Here is a 17740-nt window from a genome sequence, read left to right as displayed (position 1 = left end):
GTGATTCAAATCAGAACCGTGAGGGCGTCACGATGGTGGTGCGTTGACACAGGCGCCTCACGGCCTGAAGAACCTGGGTTCGATTCCCAACCGGGGCACCTTTCTTTGTTGACTTTGTACCCTTCCTCCCCCTTGTTCCACTTCAGTTTCAATCCACGTTCTCCCAGTTTCCTACCATAACAAAATTAGCTATTTTTTATGTACCATATAAATAGTCTACGACCAATCATCACCTCCTGCCGGCAGACGAATGCACATCGCCGAGCCAGGCATTGAGTTACTTCGTGCTGCACAGGGACAGCTGCCGATAGGGGGATACACGCTCCGAGACATTTCGTTACACGCTGTAGAGAGAGCGCGCAATACAAGTTCGTCCATCATTTACGAATCGTGACGCTTCATAGAATTGTCACAGTGGATGAATCCTTCCATCCCGAGTGAGTGGGCAGACCCTGATTGCACATTAGCACTATAATCTCAGACCCACTGCTCCGCAGGGGTTTCCACAACAACATAGCTTTGCCACGATGATGATGATGACCTCAGGGCCACACCAAGTCCTCACATGAACCCTGCTAGTTCGGCCTCAGTTACCCCAACAGCGAGAGTCAACTGTTTATAATATGGGCCCTGTAAGAGGGTTCATATATGGACAATATCGGTGGAATTTGCTGGAAAAAGTTGTAATGTTGCTCGGGGAGTGGGCGAGCGTTTGGAGAAAAACGTTCTGCCGAACACAATCACCCACCAACCACGTCTCCCACCACCAGCTCGCAATGCAATCACGGCATGGGTTGTTGCTCCAGAGCCGATTGATTAATGAATTCAGCGAGTGGGTAATCGCCCAGCCGTGCGACAGCATCCTTTGGTGGCGATACTGTATCATGTTTATAATTATCCGCAGAGCTCCGCTGAACGTAAGTCAGTGGATGGTCATGAACAATGGGTGCGACATTTTTTTTGCACGATGCCGCAGCCGCCCAGTGTCGGTCGTCGCGATTGCCGCACCTCCGATTGGCACGTTTGGCCATGTACGGTGCGAAAGAAGTCCAACGTACGGTATTCCACGTACGGTGCATACGAAGACCCCCCTCCCCGACAGTGGAGGTTGGTCACACAGAGACCCTTGCCCTGTCCGGAACCTGCTCAGCAAGGACCACTGGCACGGAATGCCAGGTTGAAGAAGCCAGGCGGACAGACAAGACGGACTTCAGTTTAACACGTAGGCTTTTGCGACCAATATTATTCATAATAAACGTTTTTTTGCGTTAGATCGCGTTATTTATAAATGTGTCATAACCCTCCACCACCCGACACGGCCAATCAGCAAAAAAGTGTCACGTTGACAAAAGACAAACAGTTCACTACTTTAGCCCACCGGTGTGTTGAAGTGTGAATCCACAACATTTACAGTATTCGAGTACGACGTTTCGCTGGTAATTACATCCAGCATCATCGGGCGGACTTGTAGATTCTGGTGCCGAGTTTTCCCACCATTCCTCCCGCCAGCCGGTCTCTTAACGTTCGCTGAACTTCTTTTGCACCGTACGTAGCCAACTGCGGCTCATCTAAGCAAGCAGTCCTGGTGTGGCTGTTCTAGCCGCGGCTGGTGGACGTGATGGGAGACGTGGTGGCAGGCTTGTGTTTGCCCTTCATCTTCTCCGGGAGCTCGCCGGTTGTTGCAACTCCCCGTTGTACGTGAGGGGGGACAATGTCGCTCAGGGTTGGATAGAGGGGGTCGGTCGAGAGGCCCCGAGATGATGATGAGCATCAACAGCAAGTGTCGCTGGACATCGACGAGCCTAGTGCGTGACGACCGACTCGAGATGTAACGGCCCACATCGGCGAACCTCCCTGTAACGGAAGAAGCAGCCTCGGAGACAAAAACAAATATCGGCGTTCACAGCTATTAACAAACCTGGGTTGCGTGTCGTCGTGGGCTGTACTGGAGGGCAGCACAATGCTTTGTTCGTAAGACATAAACCATCGAGAAGCGAAAGCCAAACTCTTTGGTTTTTTCGGTAAAGTCACGTAGGTAGAAAAATAAAACAAAATAAAAATAATCTATCGCGACGTTTCGATCGCAACACAAGCGGTCGTCCCTCAGGCAGTTCAGCAGTTCCACTGCTGGATTATTTTTTCCGCCGGAAGACGACCGCTTGTTGTGAGGCAACACAAGCTTCCGTCTTCAGGTGGAACCGTCACAGCACGATTGCTGCATCAGGTAAGAGAAATTCCAAGAAAACAGTCCTTGTATATATACTGGTTGAGGGTGGGAGGAGCCAAGGCAGGCACCTGGATATTATTATTATTGTGAGGTTCGGTGCGGCTGAAGCACGCTGTTAGGAATGAGTCTTTGTTATGTAGACTGGTTGAAATGGGAGGTTCCAATAGTTATAAAGGTGCGGCTGATTTAAAGATGCGGTTGCTGTAAATGGCACTGAGCCTTTGTTATGTAGAGGTGGTGCGGCTGAAACCGCTGCTAGGAATGAACCTTTTGTTGTGTAGACTGGTTGAAATGAGAGGTTCCAAGAGTTGTTAAGGTGCCACGTTCGTTGAGCCACCATTTGTGATGGCCAGGGCGCTTCTGAACAAAAAGAACTGCATAGCTAAGTGGGGTCTTACCTGGTAAAATAAAAAAAAACAAATTGTTAGTTTATCGCCCTCTTTGCTGGCAGACTACCGACTGCTTTAGAAATCTCCCATGGCAACAGTTGGATTGCCGTGGATAAATGGAGCCCGTCGACCGGGAACTGTTAACATGGCATTCCACGCTTCAAAGGGCAACTTTAAAGAGACTTCCTAAGCGCGGGCGATATTTAATTATTCACTTATTTGCTTGAACAACCTCGTTGAGATAAAGCAGCCTCGGTCCCTGGTGCAATATCTGTTTGATACAAATCTGTATTTCCTTGAACCATGCCACTTCAGATTTCCATGCAGATGCTCTGGTGCCTACGAGATAGCTCAGAAGCCAAAGATTGTTGCCTGCCTTTAGCACTCAGAGATATTGCATCTGGTGTACCTGGAAAATTATTAAACCCCGTTAAAGGTTTTGCACATAGGTCTGCAAACCCTAATGTTTTATTCATCACGTGGTCCGTTCCACTTAGATGCCGATACGGAACTGGAATAACGGTCCTCGTCATTTGCAGCCCTCAAACCAGTTGCGAAAATGCCAAATGACATTCTGCGTACGGTATCCACCAGCTCTCGTTGCTGAAAACTTGTAATTTATCATCAAACGATTGACATGCTGGGTGTCGTATGGTTCTTGGTTAAGGTAAGCTCCTGTGAGCGACTTGGGAATTGTTCTGTGTGTCGTCTCATCTTCAAACTCCCAGGTGTGAGCTGAGACCACGCTTGAAGTGGAATTGTTTTGCCCTGACTTCTTAAACACGTAGTGAGGATATTTTTGGAGATGTGAGCCCATCCCTTTGCTATTCGATGAATTGTTGCAATTGAGTGTCACAATTTGATTCCGTAATTGATTTTTGTTCTCAGGTTAAAGTGAATTGTAGCCTCTGATAAAATGAAAAGGAATCAAAGTTCACGCGCGTTTCAATACAGGTCTCGTGAGAATGTGAACTTATTCTATTTCACGAATTGATGCATCAAACTGCTTACAATACAGCTGCAGAAGTTGTCATTGATTTTGTTGCATCACTTTCACGGCTTCCAACCCTCAGCCTGAATCCTCTACAGCTGCACAAGTGAGTCCTCGCCGCCTAGGACTCCTCTCACATTGACCCACCATCGGGGGCGATCGAACTCTCCCTTTGTCGCTGACCTCTGGGTTCCACTCCAATGCGTGCCTCGGCCACCTGCCCTCCTCACATGTCCCACCCATCACAGCATCCTCTTTCGGATCACATCTACAACAATTTTGTTGTCGTCTTCTATGCTGAACTTCCAAGTTGCTTACCCTATCTCGCCTTGACATTCCAAGAATCACCTGAGCAATGGCACTGAGAATGCGGTCGGTGTAAATTCTACATGAAATATTACATACGCAATCGTGAAATCTTTTCAAGTGCAATTTTACACTTCCAATGTTACACGTGCAAAGTTACATTTGTAAAATTACACGTTCAAAGTTACACGTGCAATATTACACTTCCAACGTTACACGTGCATAGGTTACACGTTCGAATGCAATAGCACACATGTAATATGCCCACAATGTAACCAGTTGCTGCACCCTTCGTGCAAAAACAAAGCTTCAGCTTTAAGCAGTTCAACCAAACATCTAAGAACAGCCTCGTTTAAAATACAATTTGCAGCGAGGTTCTTTTTTTGGTTCGTTATATTAAGTAAGCGTGTACGGGGATGCAGTCGTTATTTCGCTGTCTTTAGAATAACATTCAGGTCTTTTAATATTCACAAACTGTCCAAAAGTTTTCACGGAAGTTACATAAGAAAAAGAAATAGTACATTGACCTCGGAACATTTTGTAACGCAGACTGCGCAACATTGGCTGCCAGCAACTTAAATTTGTAAAAAACGAAGTTTAATTGATTCCATTTATAAGAAACACGAATGACTTCGCAAAATGGCCTGTCTCGTTAAACGAGGTTCATTGCTTAAATTCGGTGTGGTCCAGGTCTGACGACGGAAACGGTCGGCGTGGTCCGGCTTTGATTTCGGGTCGATTTGCCTCGGGGCGAACACGTTTGGCAGGGTGCACAAGAGGGTGTGGAACCCAAGCGCCTCGTGCGGATGAGAGGCGGTTAACGGGACATTGCTGATGTAATTCCCTTGATGCCATTTTCTTTTTTATGAGGGCTCCAAATCGAAATCCCTTCATCTCGTGACATGACATCCTGAGCACGAATAGAATATAATTTTGGAAAAATAGATAATTGGATGATAAAAAAACACTTTCACCAAAGTGGCAATATGTTAAATATCTCGCCTGGTATATAGGAGGTCATGGGTTTGATCCCTACCCTGACACCTGTATATTTGGAATTTGCATGTTTTCTCTGTGGTTGCGTGATTTTTTCTCCGGGTCCTCCGGTTTTCCCCTCCACATTTACAATCAACATGCGTTGCAAGTATTTGGCTGCTATAGATTTCCACATGATAAGCCACTTCTTTGCACTATCGTTTGTAGCCGGGTCACTTCTGCAACAGAGCTATAAATCTCAGTGAGCCTTACCTGGTAAAATACAAATTTAGTTTAGTTTTAGTGTATCCGGTATTGTTTTGAGCCTCGGTTTAAACTGCCGCTCTGTTCTGTCCTCTCATTTTGCTCTTCCCAGGATGCCCAGGGGTGGGAGATCATCGAGGGCCTCCGGTCAGGGCAGCCGGACGTTCACAAACCCGAGAGACACGAGGGCTTCCTGCTCAAGAAACGCAAGTGGCCTCTTAAGGGCTGGCACAAGGTGGGCCACGCTTTTCTCACGCTGTGTTTGCGTTTCAATGGAGGGAAGGGACTGCTCGCATACGACCGTCAACTTTTAAAACTATTTTTTATACATATATTTTTTATTTCAATTTAATAGGAGCCCGGTGCAGAGCACAAACTGCCATGCAGGGAGGGGGTACGGAAACTCCGCGGGGTGCAGATCCGAACACTGCGGCGAGTTTAGAGAATGGGGGGGACCACGAGCGGGGTGTGTGTGTTTTTACAGGGGGGGCCCCATCCATCATCTTTTGAAGGAGGGGTTGATAGATTATCCCCGCACCTCTGATTAGCACGGTTGGCTATGTACGGTGCAAAAGAAGTTCAACATACACGCATGCTAAGATAATAATATTTATGTATAGCCCTTTGTCAATCCACTGCTGGATGAAGGACTCCCTGTGCTGTGTCAGTCATGAAGATTATCTGACCATACTTCACCACTCTGGTCAGTGTTGGTTGGTGAAGGTGATATGCACGGGTCTGATTAACTACCTCCCCAGGTGTGGAGGAGGTCGACCCTGACGCCTGCTGTATATATGGCGTTTGCGTGCACTCCCCATGGTCGCGTGGATTTTTCTCCGGGTCCTCCAATTTTCCCCTCCAGATTTAGAATCGACATACGTTTAGAGTATGTGGCTGCTATAAATTTCGACATGACGAGCCACTTCGTTGAGCTATCATTTGTGTCCAGGTCACTTCTGAAAAAGAGCTATTATAGCTCAGTTTCGTTTTTTTGTTTATATATCACTTGCTGATTATGTCTGCGAAAAGGATAACAATAATAAAATGTAGTTTTATTTTGCAAATTGCATCTCTCAGTCATTGAGGAACCGCAGACAACTGAGAAGGTGGCCAAGCGTTGAGCTGGCACAAACAATTGCCCAAGCTCCGTGGTACTCTATATATAAAGATGTTTGCAGACAGTTAATAAGTGTGAATACACGAGCCGTGACGATAACTCAGGCTTGCCGGTTCACAGCGCGGAGTGCGAAACCACTGTGCCACAGTTCCGCTCCGCCACGTTTACTCCATGGCGAATTTTGGCAAAGATGAAATTCTGCACGCACATCGGAAGCAAGTGCGGCGCCTATATGAACCAATAGAGCAAGAAGGTTTTTGACCTCACCGTGTAGAGTTCGCGTGAACCCTCTTGTAGACGCCGACTCTCTTTGAGCACTCCAGTTAAGCTGCCATATATTGTCGCGATGCAAACAGGAATTAGCCAACCGTCTGAGACGGGGCCCTCCTGAAACATATTCTTGGGATGTTTGTTGTTGCCACCACGGTTTAATTGCGCGACATCTACAAATACCATCTTAACTTTTTCTTTTTAACTCGCCTATTATTATCTTTCTGACACTTTACGTGCCGTCTTTCCCCCAGTCTGTAACGAATGCAATCATCCGAAAAAACGTGCATGTGTGTGCGCTGGTGGGGCGCTGTCCGCGATTGAAATTTAAAGTGGGCCCGTTATTATAATCGTAGGACTCGCTCCTCTGATTGTTCGTGCTGGGTAATGATGCGTCAGCGCGGTTCATTTTGCGTCCCTGATTGCATGAGGCCTTTTCCGGGTCGGTGCCGGCTGAACGTTTTGGAAATCACCGCAGCCCCGGGAATAAAAATTATCATCATTTTGCCTATCAAGCTTGGCATGTCACAACAATCTACCGTAATTCTCCCCCGGGGGAAATTCTTGTGAACGACCACACCCTGCGTCTTGAAAGAGTTGGGAATAAAATTCCAACTACTACCACAACAACAACAACAAAATAGCCACGTTGAGGAGCAGTGCGAAGAAAAAGAAGCCGTGTTGTTGATCTGCGTCTCTTCTGTGTTGCAGCGGTTTTTTGTGCTGGAGAATGGGATCGTGAAATACGCCAAGTCTCCAGCGGAGGTGATCCTGCCCTGCATCGTTGTGCCTGTCATCGTCGAAATCCAATGCTTTTTGTCAACCATGAGCAAAGCCATCACAACAGGAATGTGCGCGCAAGCTCGATGCAAAGATCGGTTGAGCAACGTGCAGGGAACGGTCTCATTTTCAACTCTTCCTTTCAGTTGATGGAACTATAAACAATGAGACGGCCGCACGTTCAGCTCTGTGGAGCCGGTGGCTTGGACAAGGCTGAGAGCACTGCGCATGCAGTGTGGTGGTCACGTGACACGCATCCATATTGGACAACATATAAGAATGCAGAATACGAATGATCGCAACTCGCGATCGTATTCCTGTTCCAAAATCACGTGTTTCTTGTTTGTCCTCTTTTGTAAGTCCCATTCACTCCCATTTGCTTAATTGTAACACGAGCATGTTTTTTATTGATTTAACTCACGAACATTTGATCCTCACGTGCATAATTATTCTCAGTCGTCAAGTGTGCCTAGAGCATATTTTAAACGTGATAGATCCAGCACGTACAGGCGGACATGCTCCCAATGATGCGATACAGTAATCCACTGCTGGATGAGAGCCTCCCCAAGCCACTGCCTTCTGCCACAATCCTGCGACATCATCTTGGACAAGTTCCATTCCTTGGCTTCTACTCCATTACCGCTCTTCACAATTGTCCATCATCCCTGTTTACGTGGACTGACTAAGCCTTTTGGCGTCATCTGGTCCAACACCATGTGAGACTGGGCTCTAAGAAAAGCTGTCTCGGGTGTGGTCCAATGAATTTCAAGGACAGTGCATACATTATCAGAGTTGTGTTTTTTGTTTGCATTCCGACCGCAGGTATTGTGGTCAATGCAAACATAACTCCTTGTAAAAAAAGGTGTCAATTTTGTTGCCAGAATAAAGGGTAAAAAAAACAATTATCATATTTTGCTACTGGCAAAGGAGGTTCCAGTGGTGTAAGCCCATTTAATTTCAATCACTTTCCTTAAGATAATGATGCCATTAACTTCCGTATATATATATTCTCCTATGTATATATGTTGAACTTCTTTCGCACTGCACGTAGCGAACCACGCCAATTATACATGTGTTTCTCTTTCTGTATCTTCTGCCTCTCACGATAATTCAAAAGCATGCATCTCTCCATGCGTCGCGCTTGGAATTACGTTCAGAGCCTTGAAAGAGGAGGACGTGGATTCGAGAACGTATGCGAAACATGCCTGTCAACCCCTTATCAGTGCCCTACCTTATTACAGACCAATTCAGAACTTACTGGTCACCCCGTGCCCTTTATAAATCTCAACGTTCATCCTACAAAGTCCCATCACAAGGGAGAAACACCAACAATTAAACAAAAAATAAGTTTTTTGCTCGTATTGAAACGGCTGAACGCCGTATGTTCCTGAAACCTCAATTTCCCTTTTCAAGAATAAGTAGTAAACCGTATGGGTTGACAGGTATGGCAAAATGTGCATTGTATGCGAATGCTCCAAACGTGTTTTCCCCGATAGACTCTAGTGCGATGATAAAAACGAGAAATTTCCGTTGTCGTGGCGTGACTATTCACTCAAACAGACTCATCTTTGCTCAGCAATGTTACATATGTGTGTGTTTTTGTGAAGCCAAATAGACAATTCTTGCTTTTAGCAAGGTGGATGAATTGATTAGCATTGGTTCTCAAGCTCACATCGACGTTCGCAAGAGAATTCGATAATTGAATCCCCCGCACCTCCGATTGGCACGGTTGGCTACGCACGGTTGCGAAAGAAGTTCAGCGTAAATGCATGTACGTACACACGTGACGATTCGTCAAATTGCAAGAGGCGGTGGAGGGGAGGGGGGTGGGTGATGAATTGTCATACACGTGTACGATTCAGCGGACAGTACAAAAAATAAGAATATGTTTTACCCTTTCTCTGGTTCTTTCGGTAAAGTCACGTAGGTAGAAAAAGAATAGATCACGACGTTTCAATCGCAACACAAGCGATCGTCATCAGGTGGAACAACCACAGCAAGAAACAACTGAATGTCGTGATCTATCAATATTTTTTCTACCTACGTGACTTTACCGAAAGAACCAAAGAGTATGGATTCCTGCAGTCACGAAAGCTTCAAATCAAGGTGTTAAGATGTTCAAACACCAAATATATACCTTTTGCAAGGAATCCAGTCTGCAAAAAGGTCCTATGATATAGCTGCTCACCCCGAGCTATCTATAAATGCTCTGATAGTTGCATTGTTCTTGTGCTGTTCGCCTTGTGGTGTTCTCTGGTCTGATACTGGTGAGACTAGGCCACATATGGCCGACTGAGGGCGGGCACAAGCCGGCGTGAGTAGGTTAAACGTTGAGTTTTATAAGGGCACCACGGGGTGACCAGCCCCTCCCCACCCAGCTCGACCTCTCCCATTTTTGGATGCACGACGGACGGACGGGCACAATAATCCCCTGTGGGCTGGTGGAACCAGGTGGTTCCTACCAGTATCAGAGCATTTGACTTGCATGCTCACCACAAGCACTGGGTGCAGTTAATACAGACTTGATTCCTTGCAAGAGGTTTCTATTTGGTGTTTGAACATCTTATCACCTCCTGTTTTATTGCCAGAAAGGGTAAAATCTAATCTTATTTTTCATCCTTTGATACTGGCAAAAAGGTCCCGTGGTATAGCGTGCAGTACACTCGGCGTCCGGCACACACGACAATTGATAACGACGAATGAAATGCACTGCGCTAAGGCGGCGATTTGTCACGGACGCAGTTCCACCAGCAACCTCCCCGGATATTTTAACCTCGCTCATAGAACTGCGAGCAATGCCGTGGCGGTTGACGTCTGATTGAGGGCGCGTGCGCTGCCTGAGCGCCAGATGCACCGGGGGTGGGGGTGGGGGGGGCATTTTTCCCGGCTCGCAGCAGCGTTTCGCAATTTGACTTCTGCAGCCACCGCACGCCTTTCAGTCGATTGCACCACATCGCGAGAAATGGATTCCTGCACTGCATTTGTAGTGAACATCGTGGTCAAAAGGGATACCGAGGCTTCAGGCCACGTGCTGGAATGCGAATTGAGGATTTTAGATTTAAGATTCTGGGAGAAAGTTAATGGCGGTGTCCGTTACCAACGTTCAGGGAGCAAAGCAACAAGACAAATGTGTTTAGGTAATTGATAGTCAGGCTGCAAGGTCTGTTCCATAATATTTATCTGCCCAAACGTGCGTGTGTTGTGGTGTTCATCTGCGTTGGTGGCCCTGGCATGGTGGTGGAAATTCCACGTTTCAATTCCAGGCACCAGTTTCTCTAGAGGAAGAACAAACAAAAAAACCCACAAATCACTGTTGAGTTTCCACAAAGTGGTATCTATTTTACTGACCCTCACAAGGATGATGGGCCGAATTCACTCCAGGCATAATTTGACCTGAAAACTGTCTGATTGTGAGTCGAGCACTCTTACCCGGTTTGCCATCATGCTGGACACACACGCACACATATATTCGCACAGATAACATTTACATTACGCTTATTTAATTCGCGGAGACAGCTGTGGGATATAAAAAAAAACATTTGAGCAAAGTCGCAGGGGAGCGATTTTCATGCAGGCAAGAATTGAAGAACCAAAAGCTCACGCCCGACTGCTTGCGCACCGAGCAGTGCAACTGTAATCCTGCTGTGTCTGCGCATTCAGGTGCAGCGTGGAAAGCTGCACGGGAGCATAGACATTGGCCTGTCCGTGATGTCCATCAAAAAGAAGTCGAGGCGCATCGACCTGGACACGGAGGAGTACATCTACCACCTCAAGGTTGGCGACGGTCTCTCGCACGGGCGAGACATTAACCCCCCCCGCCCGCCCCTACCGGAGTGTCCCAGCAGCCCTGTCGCGGCGTGGCCTCTGCCCCCCACACTATCCCTCGAGATGAATAATGGCACAGCGAACGGCCTCTCCCGAGAGTAATATTCGCTTGCGTTCGTTATTCGTTCCCGTGTGACAAATGTGTTCGTGCAGAGCCTTACGCGATCCAGGACCGGGAGTTTTTTTTTTTGTTTAAGCGGCAGCGTTGTGCGATGGACGATGGGCCCTATCGGAGCGAGGGAGTCGCCACCGCCCCGCTGCTCTGAGCTCCTAGGCTTCGAATCCTCCGTCATTCTCACCTTGGATTGTAAATGTTGTGGAATTGCTCTCCAACACACCGGTGTGCTGTACCAGTAACGAATTGGCACGTTTCGTTTACGTTACAAACCTTACTAATCGGCTGTGTCAGGTGGTGGCGGGTTTAACGACACATTTATATTTACGCGATCTAACCCGCAAAACCTGTATCATGGATGATATTGATCGCGAAAGCCTGCTAGGTGTTAAACCATCTAATATCAAGTCAACAGATGTACATTTTCTTCATTTGGTCACCAATACATGTATTTTGGGGGTATGTATTTTTAAATCCTTTATATTAAGTTCGCTTGCTTGCTTGCTTGCATGCTTACGACCGTGCAAATCTTTCGGTCGTTTTTTAACCCACTTCCCGTGATCCAATCGAGCTGACATTTTGCACACAGACTCGTTGTGCGTGACAATTTATTTCCGTGAAAAATTTTTCCCAAAATTTTACCCTTTTTAGGAAAAATGTTTATATTTAATTACCAATTGCTTAATGGTGGCAGGCAATCATCTGACCCATAGGTGGCAGCCATCTCAAGCCAAAGGACGAGAGGACTCTCGCCGCCCATTTCAAAGACCAATGTGGGCTGGGTTGTGGCCCATTGAACACGCATATAAAGGATTTATAGTGAAAAACTTTGTTTTTACGGGTTAATTTTTTTGTAATTAAACCAAGCTGTATTGTTTATTTATTTATATATAAAAAATGATACCTGCAGAAAACTACTCAGGAAGACAGACAACTATCTCGTGTTAGATGGTCAGGACCTGTTAATGTGGCACTGCAAGCAAGGTGGTCCAGTGGATCAGAGGTCAGAGCACTGAGGGAGTACCACTGAGAAGACGAGTTTCACTCTGGCCAGCTGCCCATGATGAAACCAGCTTCTTGAGCGTCAAAAATGTGATGGTCTCAGCCTCGTCACGAGCGCAAAAAGACCACGGTATTAAAATTATAGCTCTGAGAAAATAACATTATCGGGTTGAACTGTCATTAGATGGGCATTGCCGTTAGTAGATAAGAGGGCACTTGAAGAGACGTTCTTTTTAAAAGGTGGCACTGTGTTAATTACGAATCTCGTGAGGTTTTTGTTTGTTTGTTCCCAAGGTCAGAGGTCACTTCTCATAAGCAGTTCTGTGGCATCACCTTTGGCAGGCCAATTCCCTAGCGCGGGGTGACGCACTGCCCTTGCTTGCCACGTAGAGTCATCATCTGATAACTTGATGCAAATGCGCAATTTGGAATAACGTTGGGGGAAGTCGACACACGAATTAATAATTGACACTACGAGTGGTTTGTCTGGTTAGGTGATTTCGTAAATCGCATGCATAGTTAAATAACCACATCCAGTGGTTGTTTGATGCTATATTTAATGCCCGTTTTGCTCTTCAAACTGAAAAGTTCCAGGTTCAAATCTCGACAGGTGAATTGACGCGGTATTTCTCCCGTTCTAGGGTCATGCAAATTGAGTACCACTTTTTTCCAAGACAACCGTTGGTTGAGTTGCGGGAAGATTGCCTCTCACCATAGGAACGTGGAATTTCCACCACGATGTCAGCAATGAACGGAGAGATGAGCACCGCTTCTGTTTGTTTGAGCAGGGGGAGGCCCTATGATTGTGATAAGTAGTTCTATGGTATCCTCTTACAGAGTATCACATAATGTGATATTCTAATTTATTTTATACCTACGTGACTTTACCCGAAAGAATCAAAGAGTATGGATTCCTGCAGTCACGAAAGCTTCATATCAAGATTGACTATAGAAAGTTATATAATGGAGGAGCTTTTCCCTCTGTGCCATGATAGTGACATTTGAATAAGGAAGGTGGCTCTCCCTGTTCAAACAAGCATGGGGCAATACCAATTTCTGTTGCCATCTCTAAAACAGTGATGGAATTTCCACATTCCTGTGATGGGGACCAGTCTGTCCGTAAGGCAACCACTGTTGTATTCTTGTAAAACTGAGCTCATTTTTTGAACCCGAATGGTTGATGGCCTAAGTCGGCCTCCCTCTGGGATTTTAACTCGTCCGGATTTCTCCAGCGAGCTGAGTGCTCCTGCCACATTGCCACGTGGTCAGCTTAACAGCAAACGCGTCAAGTTGAAGTATTGACTCTGATCGCCCTCTCTGTGCCCCGCATTGTGTTTCTGATTTGTAAAAAAAGATATATGGCAAAGCAGTAACTCTTTAAAACAGGTTTGACAGGCCCTAATATATCCTCCGGTGCATGTATGTCAAATGCCCTGTGAACGAATTCAAATACCCACGTTGTGCATGTGCTGGCTTGCTTATGCTGTGTTTCACTGCGTATTAGGTTTGTTGCATTTTAATTGGTCCCGCATATATTCTCCGGGCTAATTAGCCCGCTGGGGAAGCACGCTGCATGAAATAACAGTGTTGTAAGATTGCTCACGTGCGAAAACGATTGGGAATGATTTGTTTTTTGATATAGTGCCTAATGCGACGAGGTGTTTCCGCCACACCTCGTCTCAAACACATGAAAGGTGGCAGGGTGGAATCTCCAGGGGCAGTAGGCCCTGTGGGCCACGTGGTGATACAGCCCCTGGCCTGTAAACAGGCATCAGTCTTAGCTCGTAGGGGGGGGGGGCGGATGGGTAAGGATTGCCATATTTTATCTCGATGGAACAGTTTTGAAGGTAATTTTTCGAATTAGAAAAACATTTGGACCACGACTCCGCCACACGCTAGCCGACTCTGCGATGGCCACTGCAACAGGCAGCACGCATATTCAGGATTAACACACCCCGCAGTAATACATATAATCAGGGTCGCCTCTTAATTTTAACTGTGAACCTCCGCAGCAAGCTGCGAACGCGCTCCCGCTATGCCACTGTCCCATTGGAAATGCCAGTGCTGATGTATGTACTTTTGTGTGCAGTGGTTTTTGTTGGTGTACCACATATGCGAATGTGTGCAAAATATGCCAGTGTGTATTTCCATGCTTGGTCACTGGAATGTGTGTGTGTGTGCATGGGGGAGACAAAGGCGGCCAGGCGTGGTGACGGTCACCCACCCCCTCGTCTGTCTTGCCATCCTTAATAGGTGTTCGCTAACAGCACTTGCCCCAACAGTCGGTTAAGGCTATACGGGGGATCTTTATCTTTGGGTGGAGGAAGGGGGGGTGATATCATGGGTCACGCACTGCGTTGCGATCTCAGCAACCACGTTTCAATTGTGGCCATGGATAACATGAATCGCAAGAGGTATCTTAATCTATCGTGGGCCTCCCCTAGGTCGACTTGACCAGAAGTGAGTACAGTACCTGGTGCAGTCTGCCAATTTGAGCACTGAAGAGACAAAGGCAGTGAGATGCGTGGTCCTGGCCACAGCACCCCCATCGTTGCGTGCTCCAAGATGTTCCCTGACAGCAGCTGCTGACCTTCCTCAAAGTCTTCCCCAGAGAGAGATGATGATGATGGGCCGAGTCGAACAATCACGACTTCGAGTCAGACGCCGTACCCCGCGCTTCCGCGCCGTCGGATCGCGAAACCTCAGCGGGCCGGCGCCGTACCGCCGCCGTACAACGTCCGAGGGCCACCTCGCTCGGAAACGTGACCTCCGGCCGCGCTCCGCTCTCTCGGCAGATCAAGTCCCAGGAGATGTTCGACGTGTGGGTGTCCAAGCTGCGGAACCACCGCCTCTTCCGTCAGAACGAGATCGCCTGCTCACCCGGCACCGGCAGCCGCCACCTGCTGTCCCCGCTGGACGTGTGCCCGGGGCAGCACTTTGCGGATGGAAAGGTGCGTGCGCTGCATTTGCCCCGCGCTGCACCGGCGTGCCCCGGCAGCGGAGGAGGAGGAGGTCCCTGTGTCTGCCTCCTGTGCCTCCCTTCCCTCTCTCGTCTACCCAGAACCGGCCCTAGACCTTTGGGGGCCCTAAGCAAAATTTGGTTGGAGGCCCCTTTGATGTATGATTTTTTTCACCCACTCGCTAGCAGTGACTCTAGGGGGCCCTCTGCTGGCCACGGGGCCCTTTGCAATTGCAAGGGTCGCTTAGTGGCTGGGCCGGCTCTGCGTTTACCCCAGGCCGATCAACTCGGTCGTCTTTAGAAACTTCCGGAGCGTGCGTCGCGCGTCGATTGGCCGACGAGCCTTGCTTGTTGTTGCTGAATTTGCCTCTCGTCTCTGCTGCGTGAACTGTGATTTCCTGCCGAGGTGCTGAATGCAGAATTCGAATATTTTTTATACTGGAGGAATCCGATGAGCTATACTGGTCTTTTTCACAGATGTCCAGTCGCTCTGGGAAGAGAACACGAGCTTAGGATCAGTTAGTTAATCAGTATCTATTCATGTGGAGATTAAATACACCGAATGAGATATGACATATTGTCTCCTTTGTAAAACTGGAGTTGCATCAATACAGAATCAGAACATTTATCCTGGAGGAATCCGATGAGCTATGAAGCTCTTTTTCACAGATGTCCAGTAAGCGCACGTTGTCAGAACGTTATAACAACACAATACAAAAACACGATCGGAGTGCAAAGTATAGGAAAGGTAAGCAAATCACCCAAAAAATATATACAAATAAAACTGAACTATGAGCTTATTTTTCAGAAAAGACCTGGCCGCAAATGATAGCTTAACGAAGTGGCTTATCACGTGGAAATGTATAGCATCAAAAAGAATATAAATATATGTGATGCCGGGAAATGAAAGTTTGAGGAGCAATCGGTCTGATATCTTGATTACTTGAGGTGTTACGAGTAAGAAAAAAAGAATTTGCATTCCAACATGAAATTATTATTATTGTCTTGTGATTGCTTTGATTGCAGGCTTTCTTCTACCATCTTTATTGATGGCTGTGGCTGTCCCTGGCATTCACTTGAGCTGCTGACTTGATCATCTTTGAACTCCTTTAATGGTTTTAAGATTCGTAGTAATTTGATTCTAGTATCTTAACAAGATTCCTAGTTATACGATTCTAAGTGAGGGTAATACAGAATCATTTGCCAGCACACGTTATTTAATGGTCATATTATTTCTTGCTGAAAACGGATTAACGTTATGGCATTACCAGTACCTGCCGTTGATAACCCAATTATCGTAATTTATTCATCTCTAAGATTGGTAAGACAAGACACACAAAGTAAACAATTTCTGGTTATGTTTGTACAGAGATGTTTCAAGGTAATTTATGAGTCTGTGTACCCATAATAATTATTTTATGCCTATATGTGTCCCTGAATGTTTGAGTACGTTTGTGATACTGTGGGATGTGGTACCATCGCAGTTAACAAGCCTCAATAGAATCCCAGCGACCTAGGTTCGATTCCCGTCCATGAACAACACTGGTGAAATGTGACACACGTATATATATAAACACCGGGGCCTGGACCTCGTCTAGATTAACTCGGTATAATTTTAATAATTGGTGCTATTTGTCAGGATGAACCTTGGGGGAGTCAAAGAGAGCCGGGTATGGAGCTGACCTCGCTGATCCCTTGTGTCTTACGCTGGAATTAATAGGCGCTCTCTAATATCACTTTATCCAGCAATCTTTTAGGCTAATTGGGAAATTATAGTGTGTGTTTTTCTTGTCTATTCATGAGCGCATACATTTGCATGCCTCGGAGCATCTCCGCGTGTGCGCGTGCATGTTTCCGTTTTGCATTTGACAGGTCCGCATAAATGCTGCATAATTAATGTGCAGTGCATGGCAGTTTTTTTTGTTTACCCATATAGACCCTGCTGCATCCCCTTTCTCGTGGCTTCTTTACGTGCGGTGCACGATGTCCATCAATAATGATATATTATGAGTCGCGGCGTTATACTCGGGTGGTGGCGCAGCCCAGCGGGAGCGCATTTGCTGCTCGCTGTCGAGGTTCGCGGCTCGAATCCGGCAGGATGCCCCGGTGAACGCCGAGTGCCGTTTCTCAACGGTCCTGGTGACGTCAACGAATAGCAAGCTTCGTGGTCCAAATAAAAAAAAAATGCTCACAAATTTGCCGCATTCGAAAAACTCAGCAATCTCCTCCTTCTTCATCTTTACTTAATTTATAGACCTGGAGGGATGATGGGCTGAGTCAACCTCAACAAAGACTAGAACTTGCAAACTTTTCCCTGCGAGTCCAGTGTTCTAACCGTAGGTGCCACCTGGCCAGATAGATGACACGAATATTCTACCCATGTGTAAAGAGACATTGCGTATGTGGCAACTGTCAGCTACTGAGTGATGAAAACTCGATGTTACTGGACGGCCCTTTTGTCACTCTACCGTTGGACGAGGGCCTCCCCGCACCTGCTGCAGGGTCACGGGGATTATTTAA

General features: G+C 46.8%; 1 protein-coding gene across 2 annotated transcripts in view; it reads left to right on the top strand.

Annotated features, from left to right (window-relative positions):
• LOC133355810 (oxysterol-binding protein-related protein 6-like) overlaps nt 1-17740 on the top strand; it is a 190477-nt gene that overhangs the window by 107973 nt on the left and 64764 nt on the right. For both annotated transcript variants that reach the window (XM_061573210.1, XM_061573201.1), the window contains exons 4-7: nt 5265-5387; nt 7251-7304; nt 10980-11093; nt 15057-15212. In XM_061573210.1, coding sequence (XP_061429194.1) covers nt 5265-5387; nt 7251-7304; nt 10980-11093; nt 15057-15212 — 447 coding nt within the window. The remainder of the gene's footprint in view (nt 1-5264; nt 5388-7250; nt 7305-10979; nt 11094-15056; nt 15213-17740) is intronic.

Source organism: Lethenteron reissneri, chromosome 7 (assembly GCF_015708825.2).
Source record: "Lethenteron reissneri isolate LAM-NWPU_2019-01 chromosome 7, ASM1570882v1, whole genome shotgun sequence".
Classification (NCBI taxonomy): Eukaryota; Metazoa; Chordata; class Hyperoartia; order Petromyzontiformes; family Petromyzontidae; genus Lethenteron; species Lethenteron reissneri.
This window is presented reverse-complemented; position numbering and strand designations above follow the sequence as displayed.